The sequence below is a fragment of the Macrotis lagotis genome, chromosome 4 (assembly GCF_037893015.1).
Source record: "Macrotis lagotis isolate mMagLag1 chromosome 4, bilby.v1.9.chrom.fasta, whole genome shotgun sequence".
Taxonomy (NCBI): domain Eukaryota; kingdom Metazoa; phylum Chordata; class Mammalia; order Peramelemorphia; family Peramelidae; genus Macrotis; species Macrotis lagotis.
The window spans coordinates 259,734,936-259,756,598 of NC_133661.1; the positions used below are offsets into that span (position 1 = coordinate 259,734,936).

The 21,663-nt window shown below is 35.1% G+C and overlaps 1 protein-coding gene and 1 long non-coding RNA gene across 3 annotated transcripts in view; one reads left to right on the forward strand and one right to left on the reverse strand.

Annotated features, from left to right (window-relative positions):
• Window positions 1–21,663, forward strand: part of LOC141522442 (uncharacterized) — a 137,882-nt gene that overhangs the window by 46,481 nt on the left and 69,738 nt on the right. The window lies entirely within an intron of this gene.
• Window positions 1–21,663, reverse strand: part of CCDC198 (coiled-coil domain containing 198) — a 65,738-nt gene that overhangs the window by 19,477 nt on the left and 24,598 nt on the right. Inside the window, exons 3-4 of one of the 2 annotated variants that reach the window (XM_074235895.1) lie at window positions 9,374–9,457; window positions 4,953–5,051 (exon numbers count right to left, since the gene is read on the reverse strand). In XM_074235895.1, coding sequence (XP_074091996.1) covers window positions 4,953–5,051; window positions 9,374–9,457 — 183 coding nt within the window. Of the gene's footprint in view, window positions 1–4,952; window positions 5,055–9,373; window positions 9,458–21,663 lie in introns of both variants that reach the window. The other variant, XM_074235894.1, reaches the window with a different exon arrangement.

A 21,663-nucleotide genomic window follows, 5' to 3' on the forward strand; every position in this document is an offset into this window, starting at 1 on the left:
TTTCTATTTGCCCTCTGATTCTAGGATATTTGGGCAATTTTCTTGTAGGAATTCTTTAAAAATGATGTCAAGGCTCTTTTCCTGATCATGACTTTCAGGTATCCCAATAATTTTTAAATTATCTTTCTTGAATCTGTTTTCCATATCAGTTGTTTTTTCAATGAGATGTTTCACATTTTCTTCTAATTTTTCATTCTTTTGGTTTTGAAGTATTGTGTCCTTACTTCTCGTAAAGTCAGCAGCTTCCTTCAGCTAGATATGAAGGATTTTTTTTTCCTCAGAGAGCTTTCTTGTCTCCTTGTCCATCTGGCCAGTTCTGCTTTTTAAAGCATTCTTCACAATAACTTTTTGAACTGTTTTATCCATTTCACTTAAGCTGTTTTTAACATTATTTTCTTCAGCATTTTTTGGATCTCCTTGACTAATTTGCTGACTTCATTTTTATGTTTTCCTGTATCTCTCTCATTTCTTTTCCCAATTTTTCTTCTATCTCCCTCACTTGATTTTCAAAATATTTTCTGGGCTCTGTTGTAGCCTGAGCCCAATTTCCGTTTTTCTTGCAGTCTTTAGATTCAGGACCTTGTACTTCCTCATCTTCAGACTGAGTATTTTGATCCTTCTTGGCATCATAGACAATGTATTTCTCAATGTTATTCCTCTTTTTTCTCTGTTTACTCATTTTCCCCAGACTGTACCTGGTCTTGGGGGGTGCTTCCTGGACTTTTGAGCATTATTTGGATGCCCCTCCACAAGGATCTCAGTGTGTGGAGCTCTGTCTTCCCTCCTTGTTTGTGAATGACCACAAGCACACCCCTCTGCCACAGGGCTGAGGTGGGGGGGCTTTGCTGTTCTATGGATACCTAGACTATGGTCAGGATCTGAATGTGGTCAGAGCCCCAGAGTCCTGTTCCAGGGACAGAGGACAGACCTCAGAAGGCTCTCTCCACTCCCCTACGTAGGCTGAACATTCAAGGCTGAGTTGCCTGGGGGTTCCTGCTTACTTGCTTTTGCCTGCTTCTGTTTCCTGGATCTGTCTGAGGGCCATACTGCTCATTGAGTGCCCTGAGGGCTGGGCTCATGTGCTCCCTCTGGCAGAGCCCACCCCCATCTTCCAAGTTGTGCCCAGTGCTCCCCGGGGTGTAGTTCAGGAAACTATCCCCACTGCCATGAGCCTCGGCTCCCAGGCACCCTGGGGCTGCCTCCAGGAGGCTGAAGTTCCTTCACTCTGACAGGCCGCCCCTCCAACCCTGTGGAGCAGAGCCTTTCTACTATTTTCCAGGTTACCTTGGGCTAGAGAATTTCCTCACTGTATGGCTCTGTGGGTTAAATTTAGTTAGAGTCCTTATTTTATAAGTTTTGAGAGAGAGCACCTAAGAGAGGCTCTTCTCCTGTCACCATCTTGGCTCCGCCCCAATAAGAAATCTTAAAAGAAGGAATAGGAAAGCTCTTAAGAAGGGGGGGCAGCTAGGTGGCGTAGTAAGGGGGTGGCTAGGTGGCGTAGTGGATAAATCACCAGCCCTGGAGTCAGGAGAACCTGAGTTCAAATCTAGCCTCAGACACTTAATAATTACCTAGCTGTGTGGCCTTGGGCAAGCCGCTTAACCCCGTTTGCCTTGCAAAAAAAAAAAACCCTAAAAAATAAAGAAGAGATGGAATGATGATACTAGTTAGGAGACAATTTAATTTAGTGTAATGAGCTTTGACCTACAAGATCTAGGTTGAAATTATGTGTCAGATGGCTAAAGTCAATCATTTAACTTCTATGAGCCTCAGTTTCCATCTGTAAAATAAGGGAGTTAGAGTTAAATGACCTTTGAATGCTCTCAGATTCTAGATATGTGATCCTATGATGGTGAGGAGGTTAAGTGACTCAACTCTTATTTTTTCTCTTTTCTTTTCCAAAGGGAATGATATTTGAGCAGGAAAGCATACAAAGAATGATTACGGGGGGGGGGGGGGATATATTAGATAACTGAAGGATTGATCAGGACACATCTAGTTGCTTTTTATGAGTTCAAGTCACCAGACCTAGACAAACTCTATCCAAGATTACTCAAAAGTATGTGTGATTGCTAAATTGTTAAATTCTGAAAGATTTAAGAAAATGGGAAATGTGCTGTAGGATCAGAGAAAAACCAATGGACCCTTTTTTGTAAAAGTGCAAAAGGATGCAATTTGCAAACCGTGGAGCCACAGGCTTGACTTATATTCTTGGAAAAGTTCTAGATTACTAAGAAACAATTTGTGAACACTTAGAGAACAGTGATGACTACAGACCAGTTTGATTATCATTGGGGTTAGTAATATAAAAATCTTATTGGCCTCACTAAAAATTATCCATTATCTGATGTCAATTTGATATGATAAGCCCAAGGATAAGTGTTTGGGAAATGATTGGGCTTGGGAGAACTGACCTTTCTCCCTAAGTAAAACCATTCCCTTGTGGTATTTTCTGGATGTTCAATTCCTGGAATCTTAAAAACATCTCCTGAAGCAGAGCACAGAGCCTTCTTGTTCTGAGGTTGATTTAAGCTGTAGACCCCCAAGGACCCTTCTTTGGAGTCACTTTGCCCCCCATGGACCTACAGCCTGGAAATTTTCCCTGAAAGACCCTGATAAGATGATCTTATTGTGATGTATGGTCTTAATGTGACTTGTGATTTGACTAGAACATCCTTCAAGCTGTCCAGGCCAGCAATCTCTTTATTTTCTACCTGACTTCACTTTCTGCACATCTCCATATCCTTAGCCCCACTTCAGCTTCCCTTTATTTGTTGCCTAGCACTATGATTGGCACTTGGTAAATTTAGTAAATGTTTGTTGCCTGACTGACTTTCTCTTTGTATCTTTGTTCTTCCTTGAAACACTTTTTGTTTTTTTAAGCAATACTTAATTCTTCCTGATAATACTCTGAGTACAATCTTTAATGAATAGTACATTTAATATATTAGTAATGACCCATTTCAGGGAGGATCCAAGGTAGGAAAAAAGGTATATTACAACACATGTATTCTCATCTAAACCACCTGGTTTGTAGAAAAGTACTTTGTTTCATGCTTGTTTTTTTAGTTTAGTTTTGTTTTTTTGCAAGGCAAATGGGGATAAATGGTTTGCACAAGACCACACAGCTAGGATTTGAACTCAGGTATTGTTGACTCAAGGGCTTGTGCTCTATCCACTGTGCCACCTAGATGCCCTAGAGAAGTACTTTGGAGAATGGAAATTTCATCTCCATATCTTTTTCCTTTACTGAAACTTATAATTTTATCCACTTATTAAACTTAAGAACTTTCAGATCTGAGACTCGTGGTCATTTCTTCTCTGATTCAAACCAAAACTAAATTATAACAGCAGCTACTAGCTGCTTTGCAACACAGTATGTCATATTAACCTGGTTTCCTTTTCCGACAACAAGCTAACTAGATTTATTGTTCAGGGAAATGTGACAGATATATTTAGATTTAAGCAAAGAATTTGAACATTTTTTCATACTATTCTTATGGATAAATGAGTTAGCATTTATTATGTGTTTACTATGTTCTAGGCACAGCACAAATATGACGGAGCAATATAGACCGAATGAATGATAGTACAGTTAAGAATATTTGAATAGATTAAACAACCAGATATATTAAATATGTAGTGATGACTAGATATCAATTTGAAGGGCAGTCTATCTAATAGGATGTCACAGCTCTGTAGTCTTTAACCTGTGTTCAATATAGTTTTTTAAATCAATGATTTGGAAGGGGTTCTAGATGACAAACTTATAAAATTTTCAGATGGACCAAAGTTTGGAGGGTTAACTAAGAGACTGCATTGAGAAAACTCCAAGACAACAGTAAACAAAATTAAATAAAATGAAACATGACAGAAATTCATATATATATAGTTCTATTATTGAATTCTTTAAAAAAACACCTCAAAATACAGTATGAGGGATAGCTTAGCCAGACAAAAATTTTGAAAAACAATTTAGTGGACTGCAAGCTTAAAATGAAGCAATAATGTGATATGTAAAGAAACAAATACTATCCTAAACTGCACAAAGAAAGATCATGTTCAGAATGAAAGAATTAGTAGTTCTTTATTTTACCCTGCTCAAAACACTTTTGGAGTACTGGACTCATTTCAAGGCATTTAGTACTGAAAAAAGACAATTGAAATATGTCTTTAAGAGGTTGGTCAACATGGTGAGAAAATAAGGGAAAGTGCTTTCTTTGGAAGAAAATGGAGTTGTTTAACCTGGAGAAAAGGATACCCAGGGGAACTTTATAAATATCTATGAATATCTGAAGTGTTCATGCAAAAGAATGATTTTGCCTCAGGACTATGGGTAGAAGTTGTGTTTCTTCACACTTGGCTCCTAAGAAGCCAGATTATTGGGAAGTAGGGGGTAGAGAGGCTAATCCCTAGAGTACACAGTTAGTTGTTTGGGGTGAGGGATGAAAGAAGTTTTGAGATTAAAAGAGCACAAGAAGTAAGAAAACCCTCTCAATGATTTGGAATCATTTCCCCTCCTGAGGCAAAATCAACTCACCCTAGTTTTGACTACAACACAAATAAATGAAATAACAATTTTGACTCAATTGGTCTCTTTTCAAGCATTCCTTGAAAACTCATTCAAGTTATAAAGCCTGCAAAGTGATATTAAGAAAATATTCAAATAAATGCTGATAACAAAAAAGGATAGTTGCTCAGTAATCTTATCAGGACAAATTTCTTTCCTTTCTTCCCCCATAACCATTGACATTGTCTCCTATTGTCTTTATCCTCATTAATTGAATCCCTAAATTCGGTGATTTATTTTAACCCCTTCCTAAATAAAATATCTGGGTATTTTTAGAGCTCTATTCATAGAAAAATGGAAGGAAAAAAGGTACTCTGCCCCCCTCCCCCACTGAGATTTCTTTACTCAATAAATGGTTGTTGGTCTCCTCTCTTATCTTTACCTCTTGTTTCTTGGAGTTCATTTCCAGCATTTTCATTTTGTGTAAATATTGCCTTTTCCCAGAAGAATATGTCAGAACTTGTTTTGTCTTTTCCAGCTCCTGCTACAAAAAGGTAATATACTGGTCAAAGTAGGATTGTTTGATAATAATAGCTGACATTTATATAATGCTTTTAAAGGTTTGCAAAGAGCTTTCCATAAATTATTTCCATGAGATTCTAATGTTGTCAGGTTCATATGGATCAACCATATATCGACTTACAGGTTACCACTCAACCCTTTATTTACTCATATTACTCATATGATAATTCTCATATTTAATCTTATTATTCTGAGTTTTAAAGTAATTCAGAAGCACTTGTGTGTTTTCTAATTAATAACATTTTAAATTATTCAGTTGATTTTAATCTCTACCCTAATATATTAAATATTGCTTATTAATTAAACTAAAGAAACTTCCTTTTTCAATAGTAGTCATTTGTATCTCTAGATATTAAATTCTTAAATGTCCCATAATTAAATATCAAATTTACAGAATATATAAGTTGTTAATAAATGGAATGAATAATAAAAAGAAAGATTTATAATACTTTGACTGAAAAATATCTCAGCCAGAGTCACCTCAGTTCTTTTCTATAAAAGGAAATGACTTCACTTTTGGAAATATTATTTCACCATTCAGTTTATTCAAGACATTGATGAAACTTCCTCAAGAATGCTCTTTTGATTTTTCATCAAGATAAGGATTAAATTTAACTTCTCAGGAAATGTCATGTTAGTCCTTTTTATTTTTCTCTTTTCAGCCATCACAGTAAAGATTCTATCTAAAATGGAACAGGAATCCATTGCAAAGCATGAGAAACATTTGCACAGGACTGCACATATGGTTGTACCCATCCTATCAAAGAAGGAGCTGTACTCTATGAACAAAGTAGAATTATAGTAGCTCAAAAGGCATATGATATGTGTGAATTTAGAGACATCTCCCCTTCAAATGTACATAAGGACTATTTGTGCCCAAGCTATGGTAGAACCTTCCCAGCTTGTATTGGTCTGGTCAACCATTGTTAATCGACTGACATAATGATGTCAAAAAACAAAAAAACCGAACCAACTACCATAAACTGCTAGCTTTTCATAGTTCCTTTATAAAATGCCTTTTATCATATTTTTAAAATTCTAAACCAAATATAATTCAATTAAAAATAATTTCCTTCTAACTTTTTCTCTGTCTTCTGCATGGATTATTTATAGAAAATATAGATAAAACAAAATTAATCCAGTTATCCTTTCCCTGATTCCACAGGGATAAACACCTGATAATACAGAAGTTACAGCTATCACTTTAGACTCACTAAGTTTCACATAGCTCTTAAGGATAGAGTTACAGTGTCTATTGTCTCAAAGTGTAGTGAAATATGTATTATATTTATAATCAAATGAGGTTGATAAATATTAGCAGTATCTCATTTAATATAGGGAAAAAACTGAGACCCCGAAGAGCAAAGTGAAGCCCAAGTCATACAGTTTTAGTAAGCATAGGGTAGCATACAAATTTAGTCCTCTCAACTCCAGATAAGAGTTCTTGTTCTACTTCATCTTGCTGTAAACTGCAACACAAAATATCCGTAAAGAAGCCTAAGGTAAATCTTTCCATATCATTGATAAGTCATTATTGCTGGTAGTGTTATTGCTGCTCCTTGGTGTAGATTGTATTCTATCTTAATTTTATGTTTCTGCAGAACCTCGAGTTTAAAGATAAATGTTTTTCGTTTGTTCATAATATTGTCTCTCCCTTAGTTCGACCTTGAGGGCAATCTCCTCAGGATTTTGCCAAGGTTATGTGAAATGAATTTTTCTCACTCCCAAAGATAGCTAACTGCTTGACTTGGTCAATAGAGTGTCTGGCTCTGGAGTCAAAAAGATCTGGTTTTGAATCCTGTCTGAGATATAATAACTATGCCATGCCAGGCAAGTCACTTAATCTCCCTAGTCTCAGTTTCCTCAACTTGTGAAATTTGGATGTTAACATTATTCCACAAGTTTTTTGTGAAGATCAAATGAGATAGTATATGCAATAGTCTTTTCAAACTTTGAAATGCAGCAAAATATAAACTTATTACTCTATCAAAGATATGTTAATCTGAGAGATAAAAGTTGTGATTGATGTGCAAAGTGACTGTTCCTAATAAGAACATTTGTTTCATCCCAGTAAAATGTTGTATTAGCCAAATATTGATACCAGGATCAGCTATAGCATAGGAAGAACTTGAAATTGATCATTTGTAGCATTGATCATCCATCTTCATTGGGAGTCAGTAATATTGCAAACAATCCTTGTGGACAGCGATTATAGATGTGGACATCTACGTTTTCACCAACTGTTGCAATAGGAGAAAGGGAAGAAATGTAGCAGACAAAAACCTTTCAATAATACTTCTCATGTTGAGCTTGTGGAATACCGATGTCAGGTTAACTGAGACAAAGACAATTTCTTTAAAGTGTATGTCTGGGAACCAGACTATCTATGTAGGAGCCTGTCAACACAATCACTGTTTTTACTCAGGCTTATAAGACTAACAATGCCTGGAAATCATCTGTACAAATTGCAAGACAATGTTTTGTTTGGATTGGTAAAATTAATCTATTACCATATGAATTGAATTTCCCCTAGGAGAACTAAAAAGGAAAGCTGAAAACCAAAGGGAACAAGAAAGATATTTAATGCAATTTTTTTTCCCCTAGTAGCTTCTGAAGGATTCCTGCTACCCACCCAAACTCACAAGGTAGTCCCACAGGGAGTAGCTACCCCAGGATCAAAATATTCTGTGGTTTTTTCAGCCTTTAAAAATTATAGTTTATGAACCCTCAATAATGGGTCAAACTTTCTTGGTCAACCAGCATACCATAATTTGGTCAAAGTAAAGGCACTTAATGAAATGGCATAGTAAAAAAAAATAGTAAAACATTTTCCCATAAACCTGGGGTACACTCTTCCACAAATATATACATCAATGGAAGAATGTGTGTGTATATATATGATGTGTGCATATATATATATATATATATATATATATATATATATATATACATATATGGAGAGCCACCAAAAAACCTCAAATTTGACATGTTCCCTCAGTCTTGACTTAGTGGCATCTCATCTTGCCAGAAGGAGTTTTACACCTTCATATGACTCTCTTTACTGCAAAAAACAAGGTCTTTAAAGTGACTGTTGCTCATAGACTCCCCCCCACCCCCACTAGTATCTTAGCCTTTTCTTCAAATTTATCTTCTCACTATAAAGAGTTACAGTCCTGTTAGAACCCTCATCTAAGCTTAGCATTCCATATTCTCTCAATATTAATCTCTTGAGGTTAAACTAAAAGTCAGATAATAGCTCTTTGTTCAATAATTGCCCAAAAATTCTGAGGCTCAAATTCCCCAGTTGTTGAATTTTAAAGTTCTTTTATTCTCTCCTGGAAATGCATAGGTATGGGAAAGTCACAGAAATAGGGAGAAAGATGATCATCTTTATACCTAAGATATTCTCAGATATATGACCATCCCCCAAATCTCAAGACAGATTTTGAGGTATATACATATACATATGTGTGTGTATATATATATATATATATATATATATATATATATATATATATATATATACATATATATATCCTTATATAAGGATGTAAATTTTCTAATTCATTAAGTTTACTCATAACCTAGATCAAGAACTTGAGGTCATGGAAAAGAGAACTAATTTTGGAGACATGAGAATGTGTATACAAGTCTTGATGCTAAGTAAATCCTTACTTAGGACATTAAATCTTGATTTTTTTGTCTTTCTAGGAAAATAAATGAATTTCATAGGATCACAGAAATGGAAGTTACCATATGACAGATGAAGAAATTGAAACCCAAAGAGTTAAAATGACTTACACAAGGGCATACAGATGGTAATTAATAGAGCCAAAATTAAAACCAAGGTCTCATTACTTCAAATTTACTTATCTTTCCAATATATAATACAATATTCTCTAGCCTATTTGTGTCCAAGTCAAATTCCCTCTTTCATCAGTCTTCCCTTTTGGTAATTATTTATTCTTACCAACCCAAACAAAACATTTGTAATTTGTACAGATGATTTCCAGGTATTGTTAGCCTTATAAGCCTGTAAAAATAGTCATTGTGTTTATCATAGATCTCATGGAGCAAGCAGATTGGAGGGCTCTGTTTTCTGACCAGGTAATAATTACCAGTTTGGGGCAGATGGGATTGGACTACAGGTCCAGAGAATGTGTGTCTATAATATTTTTAAATTTTCAGTTTGCATTTTAAAATCATCAGTGCTGCCATGATGAAAAAAGGATAGCACCATTTTCCCACCCTTCCCATTTCCCGACTATTAACAATAGTCACCTTTTTTTCCCGTGTGATCTCAACATCTTTCTGGGTCAAGAACTTCTCAGCAGTGATGACTTGTGGTTCAAGAGGTTCCAGGATCTAAAGTCCAACAATTAGACCATTCAGCATTACTCAACAAAACAGATAATGAAAGAAAAAAAAATAAAACATTCAATTCTTTTCAGAGATTGAAAAAAAAAGTCACTCTCAATAGAATTCCTTTCATCTCCAAGATTCTATAATTGCTTTACAGTTTTGTTCATGCTGTGAAACAATTAATAGGATTTCAAAGATGAAAGGAACTCAGAAAGGTAATTTGCTCTAAAGGGCTCTACTTGAAATCACTTGACCTATAAGTAACAATTCTGATATCCAGCAAAAGTTTCACAATGTATGTTCTGTAATCAACATTTTAAGACCAATTTAATTGCCAGGATACCATCCAATGAAAGGGAGAACTGGACCCTAAGACACTTATCTCTATTGACAGAGACCCCAAGAGCCAACGGGGAGGTGGCTATAGAAGCCAAAGTAGGACCAGTCTGGGAAGTGGCAGTGAAAGTTGCAATCTAGTAATGTTCCTGTTTTAAATAAGGGTCTTCATTGATTTTTAATGGCTAGGCTCAGTAATTTCTACCTCTTCAAAAAAAAGAGTAAGAGTTTTCATCACTTCTAGATTTTGGTGTCCCAAGACAAAACCCTAATTGTAGTTTCATTTGGGTCTATGCCATTCCAGCTATAGGAAGCTCTCTAGTTTCTTTTCTTTATCTTGTTTTTTTGGCAAGGCAATGGGATTAAGTGATTTGCTCAAGGTCACACAGGTAGGTAACTATTAAGTGTCTGAGGCAGGATTTGAACTTAGGCCTTCCTGATTCTAGGGCCAGTGCTCTACCCACTGCACCACCTAGCCGCTCCTAACTCTCTAATTTCTATAAGTCTCCTGTGAAAATGCCACAGTTCCATCACAAACATTAGTGATACTGAAACAAATTCATAGGTTACATCTGATACTAACCTTTGTTTCTTAGTGGGAGAAGGAAATAGTGGGGTGGGAGTGGGATGAATTACTCATTAAAATCAAAGAATTAGTACATTCTGGTGGTTGCATGATCATATGACAAAAGACATAGAACTGTAAGAGATTTCAGAAGTGATCTAGTCCAAACTTCTCATGTAAAAGATGTAGAAACTCAGGATCAAGAATACTTAGTGACTTTGCTTAGGGCTACATAGATATGAGTTGAAGAATTGAGGACTTGAATTCAGGTTTCATGGCTACATGCAACTAAGTGGTGCATCTTTCTGAGTTCAAATCCAGTCTCAGACACTAGTTGTGTGACCCTGGGCAAGTCACTTAACCCCATTTACTTCAGTATTCTCTTCTGTAAAATGAACTGGAGAAATGTTAAACCACTCTATATCTCTCTCAAGAAATGCCCAAAATAGTGTCATAAAGAATTAGAAATGACTGAACAACAACTCATGTCTTCAAGTTTAAGCTGTCTAAGTTTCTTCCACTTTCCTACCCTAAACTACAGGCCATAGCTTCCTCCTGGGGCCCCTTCCTTTGCCCACCTTCTCTCTTAATCTTTTAAAAGCTATTTCTGCAAGTCTCATGATCAGTGCTACAGAATTCTAAGGATATATTTTATGATGTCAAAGCTTATAAAACAAATTGAACTTAAAAACAACCCAGATCTTTGAAAGACATGATAAGATTTCTGGCATGATGTGAACAGCTGTCTTATGACAATAAAATCAAATACTTTAGAGCAAAGTTATTTTCTTTTTCTTTTTTACTCTCATTAGACTTCTAATTTCTCAGAAAACAGAAGCAGTTCCATTAAAAAGACTATTGGAATGGGGGTAAAGAGTAGTAGAAAAAAAAAGAAGAAAGATTTTAGTTTGCATAGTAGATTTGTGATTCCAAGTACAATTCTCTTTTTTATTGTATTATGTTGTAGGAATTTTATGTTATGAGTTTTTTCCATAATTCCATATGGAAAAATTATATTTTAAAAAAGAACCATAGAAAGAAGGAAGAATTAAAAAAGTGGAAATGAATTAGTAACAGGATTATTAATATGAAAGTTGGATGATTGTTTTTAAAATATCATTGAAAATCCAAGTTTCAAAAAGCTAAAGTTTTCAGAAAGTCTTTCCAAAAACTTCCATTTTAGTTTTATTACTATAGTTTATTTATTTATAAATGTATTTATAAAAGTATTTATAAATGAGGCCGGATTTGAACTCAGGTACTCCTCATTCCAGGGCCAGTGCTCTAACTTCTGTGCAACCTAGCTGCTCCCAGTTCTACTTTTAAAGGAGTTGTTTTCTTCAATCAGTTATTGTGCTGTCTTTTCCAATTTTTAATAATTTTTCTTCATGATGCTCATTTCCTTTCCAATTTTTCTTTCTCTCTTATTTGATTTTTAAAATTATTTCTGATCTCATCCAAAAGGACTTTTTTGAACTTGAGATCAGTTCACAATCCCCTTTGTGGCTTCACTGGTGGCATTTTGTCACTGCTTTCCTCTTCTGTGATGGCATTTTGATCTTTGCTATAATAGATTTCTATGGTTAGAGTTCTTTTGCTTTTGCTTTTTGGCTCATTTTTTTTATAAGGCAATGGGGTTATTTGAACTTAGGTCTTCCTGACTCCAGGGCCAGTGTTCTATCCACTGCACCACCTAGCTGCCTCTTTTTTTTGCTCATTTTGAAAATTGAACTGTGCTCCTGGGGAACAGGAGGTACAGTTCCAAGATTTTTATGCTGGGAACCCCACAGGTCTGGCCACTGACTTTCTGTACTGGAGGCTCAGAAAGTTGGTGGCTTACTCCTGCATTAGGGCAGAATGATCTCGTCTTGCTTATTTCACCTGCATTCTGGGCCTTCTATGCTGGTGCTGGGATACTCTGCTGACCTGCTGTACCACTGGTCTGCCAAGCTGGAAAGCAGTGGGGGGGGGGGGCTAAGCCTCCCACTGACTTCCCCATTCCCCACCTGGACTACACTTTCTTTTTACTCTAGTGAGATAAAACTTTCCTGAAGTACCTTCAAGATATCTTGAATTGAAAAGTTGTTTCACTCAGTCATTTTATGGGTTCCGTTGCTTCAGAGTCTGTTAGAGGCTTCATTTAAAGTTGTTTCAGAAGGAAACTGAAAAAAGCTCAAGGAGCTTCCTAGCTTCTCTCCACTCAGGAAATCCCCTGTATACTACAACTTTTGATACATTCTTATTTTTATGGGTTGGCTTCTCTGTTTGATATGTGAAAATCTAATTAATCACAGAGCTCATTTCCTATATTTTCATCCTCCTATACTATAAATCTACAGGTTTGGAAAGAATTAACTGATAAGTTTTTCCTATGGATATCTATATATCCATATATGAAAATAATTGTCACAATATTGTCAGAACTCCAGAAATGACACTAGATGGCAGCAACTTGCATTGTAAATTGGAATCATCTTTTTAATCATTTATACTTGCTAGAGAAACTCCCTGTATAATCCTACAAGATAAACTTTCTACCTATTCACTTCTCTGAGATCCCTCCTCCCTTTTTCTCTTTTTACTCTCTCACCCTCCAGAGACTGAGGATTTCAGACAACTAGTTAAAATAATTGCCTCAATGTTTGTTTTGATCGTGAGCATTCCATCTTACTGCCAGGGAAGTCAGATGAAGGAAATTAAGAGGTCTAATAATGAGTAGAAAAGACCACTGGACCTGGAATCAGGAAACCTGAGTTCTATTTGCAACTAGCTTACTAACTTGCTGTGTGATCTTAGATCATTTCTTTGCCTTTCTGACTCATCTGTGAAATGAAGAGGTTTCATTTAGATTGTTTCTAAGATATTGTCTAGCTGTAATGTTTTATAACACAGATATTGTTGATGTGTATCAGTTGGTCAGAATGGTTTTTCAGTCTATCTGTTATTATAGTCAGGAGGTGAATGGAGGAGGTTGTACAAATAATCTACCAATAAAAGATTCCAAGAGGGATTTATGGTACCCATTGTGACAAACTATCTCTCCTCCCCTCCTAAAGTCCCAACCTTTAATTCACTAATATCTCTAGTCTGGGAAAATGTGACTCAGTTCAGGTTAATATTAGCTTCCCCTGCTTATTATTCTGCTGATCACCTTTAGTTGGCTAATAATATATATATATATATAGATAGATAGAGATATACAGATATATCTCAATATATCTATATATATATATAGCTAGATAGATCAACATAGATATATGTAGATAGATAGATGGATAGATAGATAGCAAGAAAGCTTCATCAGGTTTGTGATATTCCAAAGAGAAAGCATTATTTGACTGCTCTCTAATGAAGACTGACTTTGACTATTTTTTGCCTGTCCTTTGCTTTTTAACTACATTCACTCTCTCTCTCCAACCTCTTTCACTGAAAATAACATTAACTAATTTCTTTTATTTATCAATGAAATAAATTGTAGTGAAGGAATAAACAGAAATTGTAGCAGGAAAGAAGATCATAAATAGCCTGAAAATAATAGTATAATAGCAAAACATTTTTTGACTGAATAAACAAGGATAGTAGCCCTTGTTCAGTTTCTCCCTTTAATGCAGAGCAGGGCACAGGCATGTTGGATGGAATTTCTCAGTTGCCAGAGTCTTGTTCTTCCTGATATGGGGGAGAAGGAAAGGTGAGGGTCCCAACAACCATTACTCAACTGTGTCTACTTTGACAGTATTGCCATGGTTTACTGGCTAGCAGTAGATACAATATGGCTCCAAAGAAAAGCTTTCATAGTCTTTTTTACTTTTTTTAGGTTTTTGCAAGGCAAATGGGGTTAAGTGGCTTGCCCAAGGCCACACAATTAGGTAATTATTAAATGTCTGAGACCAGATTTGAACCCAGGTACTCCTGACTCCAAGGCCGGTGCCTTATCCACTACACCACCTAGCTGCCCCAGCTTTTATAGTCTTATAGTGAGTGTGAGAGCAGTACCATTCTTCCATGTTATAAACTCTAAATGGACTTAAGGAAGAAGATGCTAACTTCTGTCCACCTGACCCAGATTTTTCTTTTCTTTCTCCTTTCTTGAATTCCTTGCAAATACCCCCCCAAACTCCCAATTTATTATGTCAATGAATAATGGAATCTTTGGAAAGCATTTCCATAGCAATACCAGGCTACATATTCTAAGTCTGATTTCATCAGAGATAATGTAGTAAGAGTATTTTCTGAAGACCCTGGGAAAGAACTCTTTATTTCATTATCTATATTTTTAAATTGAGGAAAACATCTATAGAATTCGTGTAAGATTGAAATCTAGTGGTTAAGTGTTATTGGTAGTTATATACAGCCAGGGATTCCAGAAATCTCAATTATATTTGCTTCACTTAAAAGCAGAATTTAGTAACAAAACTCCTGATCTGAATTTTATGCTTTTTTTATATCAGTGATAGAAAGGCAGTCAGACATAAAGCAAAACATTTGCTATGTTAATCAAAATGAAATAAAGTAAAGATTTCATCCTTATAAAAGGGTATCAAAAGGGAAAAAGGGACAGATTCTATTTGCTGAAAAGGATGCAATGAAAAAATTCCCTTTTACCATTATATGGAGTTTATATTAAACTGAAGATAATTGATTCTGCAAAGGTAAGACAGTTCTGATTTTGGATTTGATATCACAGGTCCTGCCTTCAAATCTTAGCTCCATCACTTATTACTTTTGAGACCTTGAAAGAACAGAAACTTTTTTACATATAACAATAAAATGTCACAGTGCCTGACTTAAGTAGTTCACATTCTCTTAGGAGAATACAATATATTCACATATGAGTTAATATGGAACAGAAATAAAATAAATGAAACTTGATTTGGTTTGTTGTGGGGAGGAGCTAATTACAGTTAGAATTAGGAAGGGCTGCTTGAAGGTAGTATGAATCACTGAGTCATTCTTTAAGACTGTCATTCTTTGTCTTGGATTCATGTCCTGCCTCTGACATTAGCTATGTGAGCCTAGGCAAGTCACTTCATTTCCTTTACTTTAGGAAACTCCATTGATTGAAAGTTTCTTTATTTGTAAGTCCTTAAGAGCAATACATTCACAGTCCAGGACCTATCCTTTTCCTTCTTAAGGGAGATGGCATTTGGACTTGGTCTCCAAAAGGAGAATCCTAGGCATGAGGAACAGTTTGTGCAAAGGTGCAGAGATAGGAAATGAAATAGGGAATGGAAATAGAACTGTTTAGTTGGAATGTAGAGTATGTGAAGGGGTTTAATATGTAATCAGCAGGCATGGCTAGGTGGCACAGTGGATAGAGCACCAGCCGTGGAGTCAGGAGTACCTAAGTTCAAATACGGCCTCAGACACTTAATAATTACCTTAGCTGTATGGCCTTGGGCAAGCCACTTAACCCCATTGCTTTGCAAAAATAAAAATAAAAAAAAATGTAATCAGCACAGAAAGATAGGCTGGGATAAGGTTGTGAAGGAATTTAAATGTCAAACAGAAAAGTCTATATTTTATCTTAAAGGCAATGGGAAGTCACAGAACCTTTTTGAGCAAGGAAATAATTACAATCATACTTAAGGCTTAGGAATATGAATTTATAGATATATAGAGGATAGCCTGGATAAGGGAGAAACTAGAAACAAGGAGATATTCATGGACTAATGCAATTGTACAAGAAAATTATCTGGTCATAATATCAGTTGAGAGAAAGAGACAAGAAATAGGGAAAGATGTTTATTATTTGTTAATTCTTTCATACATTTATTGTGGTATTGAAAAAATCTTCTTTTTTTAGAAAGTGCTATCTTTCATGCATAATGATGATTATGGTTACCACCTTTAGCATGCTTTGCATTTTGGTTCCCCTCCCACCTTTCCCTACCCCATATTCACACACACACTTTCCTCTCCTCTCCTCCTCCTAATGATTGTGAACTGTAACAAGAAATGCACACTCTCTTACTCCCTTTGCCATTTTCAGGATGGCTTGTCAATATTTGGGAGTTCAGTGATGAGCCATAAAATGCAGGCCAAATATGAGTGGCTTCCATGGGGAATTAATCTTTTCTTATTAGCATTGAATTAACCAGGGCTGGGTCTAAATGAGTAGCATAGGTTTTGTGATAGAATTTTGTTGTTATTTAGTCATGGCTGACACTTTGTGGTCCCATGAACTTGTCTATGGAGAATAGTATGCCATTTCCTTGCCCGGTATGTCTCCATTTTATAGATGAAGAACTGAGACAAATAGAGGTTAAGTTATTTGTCTAGGATCATATAGCAGGTAAGTATCTGAGGTCACATTTGAACTTAGGATTTCCTGATTAAAGTTTCAGCACTCTAGCTACTGAGTCATCTAACAGCTTCTGTGATAGATAGGAAATATCTAATTTTTTAAAAAAATCTTCATTTTATGTGAAACAGTTTATCTGTGTAAAAACAAGTGATTTTTTAAAAAGACATCAAATGGATGGCTTAATATATTATGTACTTATCCTTAGCTAAAATAATATTTTAAGATGTCTCAGTGTGGGAAAGTATGCTCTTTTGGCATCAAAAAGTATTGTTGACTCAACTAGTGAATGCTTGCTTATGGAGAAGAGAGGTAACTCAATGCTAAACGAAAGAAATAATCCTAAGAAAATATCCTTGGGTTGATTCAGGCATCTGGGTGAAATGGGTGGAACTTTTCTCCAGTTCTACTTTTCAAATGTCAGTGTTATTTGCTGCCTACAAATGAGGACAGAGCTCTCATTTTAGCTGATTTTAACCTGAGGAATCCACCTCAATCTAATTCTCTGCCTCAGAGAGATGATCAATCAAAAGTTAGACCACTAGGGTAAATCTATATTTAGTAATGTAAAGTCTTTTTTTTTTTAGGTTTTTGCAAGGCAAATGGGGTTAAGTGGCTTGCCCAAGGCCACACAGCTAGGCAATTATTAAGTGTCTGAGACCAGATTTGAACCCAGGTACTCCTGACTCCAAGGCCAGTGCTTTATCCACTATGCCACCTAGCCGCCCCAAGTAATGTAAAGTCTTTCTATTCTTAAATCAGTTTATAACACAAGAAAATAGAAGAGGGAAGCAATAATGAACAAAAAGAGACTGATGAAAAACTCTGAAGATGCCCAAAATTTTAAAAATGCAACCCCACAAGGCAGAGGTGAGAGTATTTTAGAGACATAATTGTTAATGAATATGCATTATGGGAAGAAAAATTTAAATTTAAATTTGGTCTCTCATTTATGTTTTTTTTTTTCTTTGTCAGAAGGCAGAGAAATTGTTTTGGTTTGGTTTTTTTTTCAAAATGTCTTCTAAATTAAAGAGGCAGTATTAACTGGTGGAAGCAACCCAGGATTAGGCATTAGAATACTGGGGTTCTCATTTTAGATCTTCTAATTACTGAGTGACCCTAGGCAAATCATGTAATCCCTATCTCCTTTTCTTTATCTATAAGATGAAGTTAATGATATAAGTCCAATGTGCCTAACAGAATTGGAGGATAAAATGACAAGATAGATGGGAAACCATGTTGAAAAGTTCTGAAATTACATACACAAATGATGATGATTATGATGATAAAAGGGAAAAATAGCAGAAATATTAAATGTATATTTTACAAATCACAAATTAATAAAATATTTGGCATAAGAAGCACAAGTAAGAGTCATTGCAAAATAACTAAATGGAGGATATAATGATAAAATATTAAACAAATGGTTGAAACTATAAGTAATAAAAACAATGACCACTATTCCCCAATTATTAAGTGGTCAAAGGATATGGAAAGACAATTCTCAGATGATGAAATCATGATTGATTAGATAAATGCAAATTAAAACAACTGTAGGGTACCACTTCATACCTATCAGATTGACTAATATGACTAGAAAGGAAAATAATCAATACTGGAAGGGGTGTGGGAAAACTGGGACACTAATGCATTGTTGGTGGAATTGTGAACTGATCCAACCTTTCTGAAGAGCAATTTGGAATTATACCCAAAAGCCAATAAAACTGTGCATACCCTTTGATTCACTACTAGGTCTGTAGCCTGAAGAGATCATGATAAAGAGTAAACATCCCACATGTACAAAAATATTCATGGTAGCTCTTTCTGTAGAGGCAGAGAATTGGACATTGAGGGGATGGTCATCAATTGGAGAACACTGTCGTTTTATAAGAAATTATGATGGGATTTCAGAAAAGCCTGGAAAGACTTGCATGAATTGATGTGGAGTGAAATGATCAGAACCAGAAGAAAATTACACAAACAAAGAACAACCCAAGGTGATGATCAAATATGATGGATCTGTTCATTTTATCAGTACAATAATCAAAGACAATTTTAAAAGACCAGTGATGGGAAAATACTCAGAGAAGGAACTGTGGAGTTTAATGGAAGACCAATGATTACTGTTGTCAATTTTTAAAAGTTATCTTATGTATTATGTCATTTTTTTCTCTCTAATATTTTCTTTCTTCCATTTACATGTGATTCTTCTCTCAGAACATGATCAGTATGACTCTTAATGTTCAGCATACTTATAAATGTAGAGCCTATATTAGATTGCTTTCTGTCAGGGGAGTGGGAGGGAAGAAAAGGAGGAAGAAAAATGTAAAACTCAAAACCTTGCAAGAGAAATGGTTGGTTAAAAACTACTGTTGCATATAGTTGGAAAAAAATAAGTAAAATATCAAAAAACCCAATACCTACATGAAGGACAATGATAATGACAATATTGTAGTTCCAAATTACAACACTGTAATTCCAAAGGTATAGATAAGTAAAAAATTATATCCCTAACATATTAGCAAAATTTTTAAAAAATGATTTATGATTTCTTTTTTATTGGTATTTTATTTTTCCAATTGCATGTTATGAAAGTTTTTCTTTTTTAATTGATATTTTATTTTTACAATTACATATTATGAAAGGTTTTCAACATTCATACATTTATATATGCATATTTTAAAGTTACATAATTTCCTTCCATCCCACCCCACTCCTCTCAGCAGCAGTTAAGTGAAAATTATACATACACATTTGTGTTTAACATGTTTACAGATTAGTCATTTTTGGTATCTGGAATTAGGATTAAGAAAAAAGAACAAAAACCATGAGATAGGAAAGAAATATGTAAGAGAAATTTTTTAAAAGGTGAATGTAATGTTCATTCAGATTCTGTCTGTTTTTTTGGGTTTGTTTTGGTTGATTTTGTTTTGGGGGATAGCATTGTCCATAATTGGTCTCCTAGGATTGTCCTAGCTCTCTAAACTACTGAGAGAAGCTGCATCCCTCAAGGTAGATCAACCCACAATGTTGTTGTTAGTGTGTACAATGTACTCTTGGTGCTGCTCCCTTTGCTCAGCATCAGTTCCTGTAGTTTATTTCATGCTTCTCTAGAGTCCATCCATTCTTGGTTTCTTATAGAACAATAGTATTCCATAACATTATATACCACAACTTGTTCAGCCATTCCCCAATTGATGGCCACCCCCTCAATTTCCAATTCTTTGCCACTACAAAAAGAGCTGCTATGAATATTTTGGATCATGTAGGACTTCTCCCATTTTTTATGGTTTCTTCTGAATATAGGCCTAGTATTGGAATTGCTAGGTCAAAGGGTATGATCAGTTTTGCTGCTCTTTGGACATAGTAACTTGCTGTAATCTCTGCTAAAACTTTATTTAATATTTTTGCATCAATGTTCATTAGGGAGATTGGCCTATAATTTTCTTTGTTTATTTTGGCTCTGCCTGGTTTAGGTATCACCATATTGGTGTCATAAAAGGAATCTAACATAACTTTTATTTCTTTTTTTTTTGTAAGGCAAACAGGGTTAAGTGGCTTGCCCAAGGCCACACAGCTAGGTAATTATTAAGTGTCTGAGACTGGATTTGAACCCAGGTACTCCTGACTCCAGGGTGGGTGCTTTAGCCACTATGCCACCTAGCTGCCCCCATAACTCTTATTTCTTAAATAGTTTATGTAGAATAGGAATTAATTGTTCCTTAAATGTTTAGTAGAATTCACTTGTAAATCTGTCTGGACCTGGAGGCTTTTTTCATAGAAGTTTATTGATGATTTCTCCAATTTCTTTTTTTTCTGAAATAAGGTTATTAAAGCATTTTATTTCCTTTTCTGTTACTCTGGGCAGTTTGTATTTTTGTAAATATTCATCCATTTCACTCAAGCTATGAAATTTCTTGGCATAATAATTCAGTTCAGCAAAATAACTCCAAATTATCTCTTTTCTGGTAATTTGGTTATCTTCTTTCTTTTTTTTAATCTTATTTAATCCGATTAATCTATTTTATTGTTTTATCATAAAACCACCTTTAAATTTTATTTGTTAAATTGATGATTTTTTCTCTTTCAATTTGGTTAATCCTTCAATTTTCAGAATTTCTAATTTGGTAATTAATTGGGGATCTTTAATTTGTTCTATTTCTAACTTTTTTAATCACATATCCAATCCATTGATCCCCCTTTTCTCTATTTAATTAATAATTTACAGATATAAAATTTACTCTAAAAACTTCTTTGGTTTCATTCCATAAATTTTAGTATGATGTTTCATTGTTATTTTTTTCTTTGATGAAGTAAATATAAAATGAATAATTTTATCTGGAAATCAATCTACCAAAGCATGCAACATAGTTGTGATCGTAAATGTTCTTTATTTTATTTAATTTTTTTATTTTTTCAAGGCAACGGGGTTAAATGACTTGTTCAGGTTCACATAGTTAAGCTAGTATTTTTTTTAGGTTTTTTTTTTTTTGCAAGGCAAAGGGGTTAAGTGGCTTGCCCAATGCCACACAGCTAGGCAATTATTAAGTGTCTGAGTCTGGGTTTGAACTCAGGTACTCCTGACTCTAGGGCCGGTGCTCTATCCGCTGCACCACCTAGCTGCCCCTAAGCTAGCATTAAATGTCTGAGGGCACATTTGAACTCAGGTCCTCCTGAATCCAGGGTCAGTACTCTATCCACTGCTCTACCTAGCTACCGTATAAATGTTCTTTAAAGAAATGATAGCTTAAATAATCAGAGGACTAATCAGCATTCAGTGCTAGGTCATGGAATACAATAAAAGTGACATTACTATCCAAAAATTCTTTTGGGGAATTTTTTTGTAGAGCAGAAAAAACAATACGTTTAATTGAAAGAGCAAATGATCTAGAATATCAAGGGGGATAAAAAGAATAAATGAAGGCAGAATTGTACTTCCTAACCTCAGCATATAGTATATAACAATAGTTATCAAAACTATTTGACACTGATTAAAAATAGAAAAGC